Here is a 3,404-nt window from a genome sequence, read left to right on the forward strand (position 1 = left end):
ACAACGAAACGTCTAATATTGAGTGGCTCATATCAAAGAGCAATATTAGTTTTAGTTTAGTTTCGTTTAGAGCTACAGCGCGGAAACAGGCCCTTCGACCTACCGAGTCCGCACCGACCAGCGATCCCCGCACACTAACACTATCCTGCACACAAGGGTCAATATACATTTATACCAAGCCAACTAACCTACAAACCTGTACGTCTTTGGAATGTGGGAGGAAACCGAATATCTCGGATAAAACCCACGCGGTCACGGGGAAAACGTATAAACCCCATATAGACAGCACCCGTAGTCGGGATCGAACCCGTGTCTCTGGCGCGTTAGCGCTATAGGGTAGCAACTGTACCGCTGCGCCATCATTCCGCATATATTTAATATGAATTTGTCTTTTGCAGCTAATTTGTTGGCAATTGTCATCCTTTTCCGTGGAAACTGTGGTCTCTCCAAATGCATCACTCGTTACCTGCTGGGAATGGCAGTTGCTGACCTGATGGTTCTTACATATGATGTGATTTTATACGAGATTATTGAAGCATATTTCCCACATTCTTTCTTCAATCAAACCCCTGTTTGCAGAGTTATTCTGACCATGCTTTTTATTTCCATTGACTGCTCTGTGTGGCTCACTGTGGCTTTTACTTTCGATCGATTTGTTGCCATTTGTCATCAAATGTTGAGAGCAAAATATTGCACTGAAAAGAATGCCACTGTGGCGATAGCTGTGGTGTTTTGTGCAAGCATTGTGAAAAACATTCCGTGCTATTTTATATACGAACCTCGGGTAGTAGTTAATGGCGTTGAGTGGTCGTGCTATGTAAAATCAAGCTTCTACACATTACCCATTTGGGCGGCATTTCTGTGGCTGGAAACGATCTTGACTCCGTTTGCACCCTATGTGTTGATCTTACTGCTTAATTCCTTGACCATCAGGCACATTATACTGGCTAATCGAGTAAGGAGCGGATTGCGTGGAAACAACAGTACTGCGAAATACACTGACCCAGAGATGGAGAACCGCAGAAAATCCATCGTTTTGTTGCTCGCCATATCTGGCAGCTTTATTCTCTTGTGGATGGTTAATTTGATATGTTACATATACGTACAATTTACTGACACGCAATTTTTGGAAGCAAGTTACAATGAGCCCTTCACAGTTGCTGAGTTATCAGGGTACATGTTGAATTCTTTGAGTTCTTGCACGAACACCTTCATTTATGCTGTGTCCCAGAGAAAATTCAGAGAGGAACTGAGAAACGTGATCAAATATCCAGTGGCTCTGGTTGTCAAGGTAATCGACTTGAAGAAATGATACACCCAACTATATTTCCAAATAACAAAAACAATTACCTTGAACAATTGTGAACAGAATTGAATGGGCGTTAATGCATTGAAAGAGGTTTACAAATAATCTCACAAATTACGAAATCTTACAAATAACGTACAGAACCAAATGAAATAGCTGATGCTATTGTTGGCTCTTTACGGTTATTTGTACAGCTATGTGAACATGAAGGGTTTATAGGCAATGGGCCAAATGAGTCACGGAATCACGGAAAAGGGCTCTTCGGCCCAATTTGACCACTCAGAACAAGATACCCCATCGAACCCAGTTCCGTTTGGGTCCATAACCCTCTAAAGCGTTTCTGTCCGTGTACCTATCCAAGCGACTTTTAAAAGTTATTATAGTTCCTACGTCAACTCTCGCCTCTGGCAGCTCTTTGTATGTCCCCACCGCCCTATGTGTGAAAACGTCTCCCCTCAGGTTCCTATTAAATATTTTCCATCTCGCCTTAAATCTATGAAACCCTAGTTACTGATTCCCGTACTCTGGGTAAAATATAATTCACCCTATCTATTCCGCTCGTGGTTCTGTGCACCTGTATAAAATCTCCCCTCCGACTCCTCGGCTAAATAAAGTCATGACCTACGCAACCTCTCCGTGCAACTCAGGCCCTCGAGTCCTAAAAACAACCTTGTAAATCGTCTCTGCCCTCTTTCCAGCATAATGGTATCCTTTCAACAGCAGGGTGACCAAAACTGAACTCCAAACGCGGCCTCAGCGATGACTTGTTCAACTGCAACATAACGTCCCAATGTCTTTATTCTGCAACTCTGACTGGTGAAGGCCACTTACAACAAAACTTATTTAGCACAAGCAAAGATTATTTAGAAGTCGTACCGATCGGTACCTGGATAGAAAAGCTTACGAAGGATATGGGGCAATCGCGGGCAGTTGGGATTAGCGCAGATGCGACGTTTTAAACGGCATGGACATGTTCGGTTGAGGTCCTCTCTCCGTGCTCTGTGACTCTGTGACACTGGCTCTATGACTCCAGCACAATATGCCGACGTGGTCAGCATAGACGTGGTAGGCCGAAGGGCATATTTCCGTGTTGTGGACCTCTATGATTAAAACTTTTACTCTACCCAGTTAGACGAGTTGTTCTTGGATCCAGCCCTAGACTATCCAAACACATCCTGGAACCGTGAAACTTCGTGGGACAAACAAGAGCGCCTCGTCTCACGACCTCTGTCAACGCAGAGAACACAGCGGTGCTCTAATGGTGCGAAGGTTTCGGTGGGGACTTCTTCAGACTGCCCAATTCGCCCGTCGGAATGGCTTGGTCACAACTAGTAGTGCAAACATATTTTTAAGTTTGAAAATATCTTTCATCGAGTGGAACATTAAAGAGCATAAACCTGAAAGCGTAGTAAATCCGCGCATCAGAAGCATCCCTGCAGATATGGATAGGCGACGTTTGTCGAGATCCTTCATCGCTCACCGTGAAGAAGTGTTCTGACACAAAACATCGCATGCCTTATACTCCAGAGATTCTGCCTGATGAATTGTGTTACTCCAACACTTTATGTTCTTGGAAAGATTTCATCATCACGAGTTCCTTTTGTCAACATTAAAAACGTTTGAAATAATGAATAAAAGACATAAAAGTACAGAAATGTGCTTACAATCACATGGTTCACATTATCCATGGGTACGATATGAACAGGGCATTACCTCTCGGTGACGACGTGTTTCCTTCTCTCTGGGATGCATTAGTGAATCCGACGTCGGGTTGCAATGACATGCGAAACTTGCTGAACAGTGAAATGTTTTCGACTGAGAAACACCGCTGCAGTCAATGCCTTCCAGGCCAAACTCTCATTGAATTTCTGCCGTCCTTTATGCTTCGTCGAAATAATTGTTGTCCTATTATAACAAATCGGGGAGTGCAAAATCATGCGACATTTGATGCGTGAACACTTGGGATCCGTTAGGAATTACCTGTGCAAAGAGAGAAATTATTCAGTACACGAAAGCGCTATAAAATGTAGAAAGCATGAACTTGATTCCAATTATCGGTGGTGTCTTCACATGCTAAGCTGCCTTCCACCTTTCTCCT

The 3,404-nt window shown here is 43.6% G+C and overlaps 1 protein-coding gene across 1 annotated transcript; it reads left to right on the forward strand.

Moving 5' to 3' along the window:
• Positions 1-475: 475 nt before the first annotated feature.
• LOC144591744 (putative G-protein coupled receptor 139) lies at positions 476-1,312 on the forward strand. Its single transcript, XM_078395773.1, has one exon. The coding sequence runs from the start codon at positions 476-478 to the stop codon at positions 1,310-1,312; it is 837 nt and encodes a 278-aa protein (XP_078251899.1).
• The last annotated feature ends 2,092 nt before the right edge of the window (positions 1,313-3,404 follow it).

The sequence above is a fragment of the Rhinoraja longicauda genome, unplaced genomic scaffold (genome assembly GCF_053455715.1).
Source record: "Rhinoraja longicauda isolate Sanriku21f unplaced genomic scaffold, sRhiLon1.1 Scf001708, whole genome shotgun sequence".
NCBI lineage: Eukaryota > Metazoa > Chordata > Chondrichthyes > Rajiformes > Arhynchobatidae > Rhinoraja > Rhinoraja longicauda.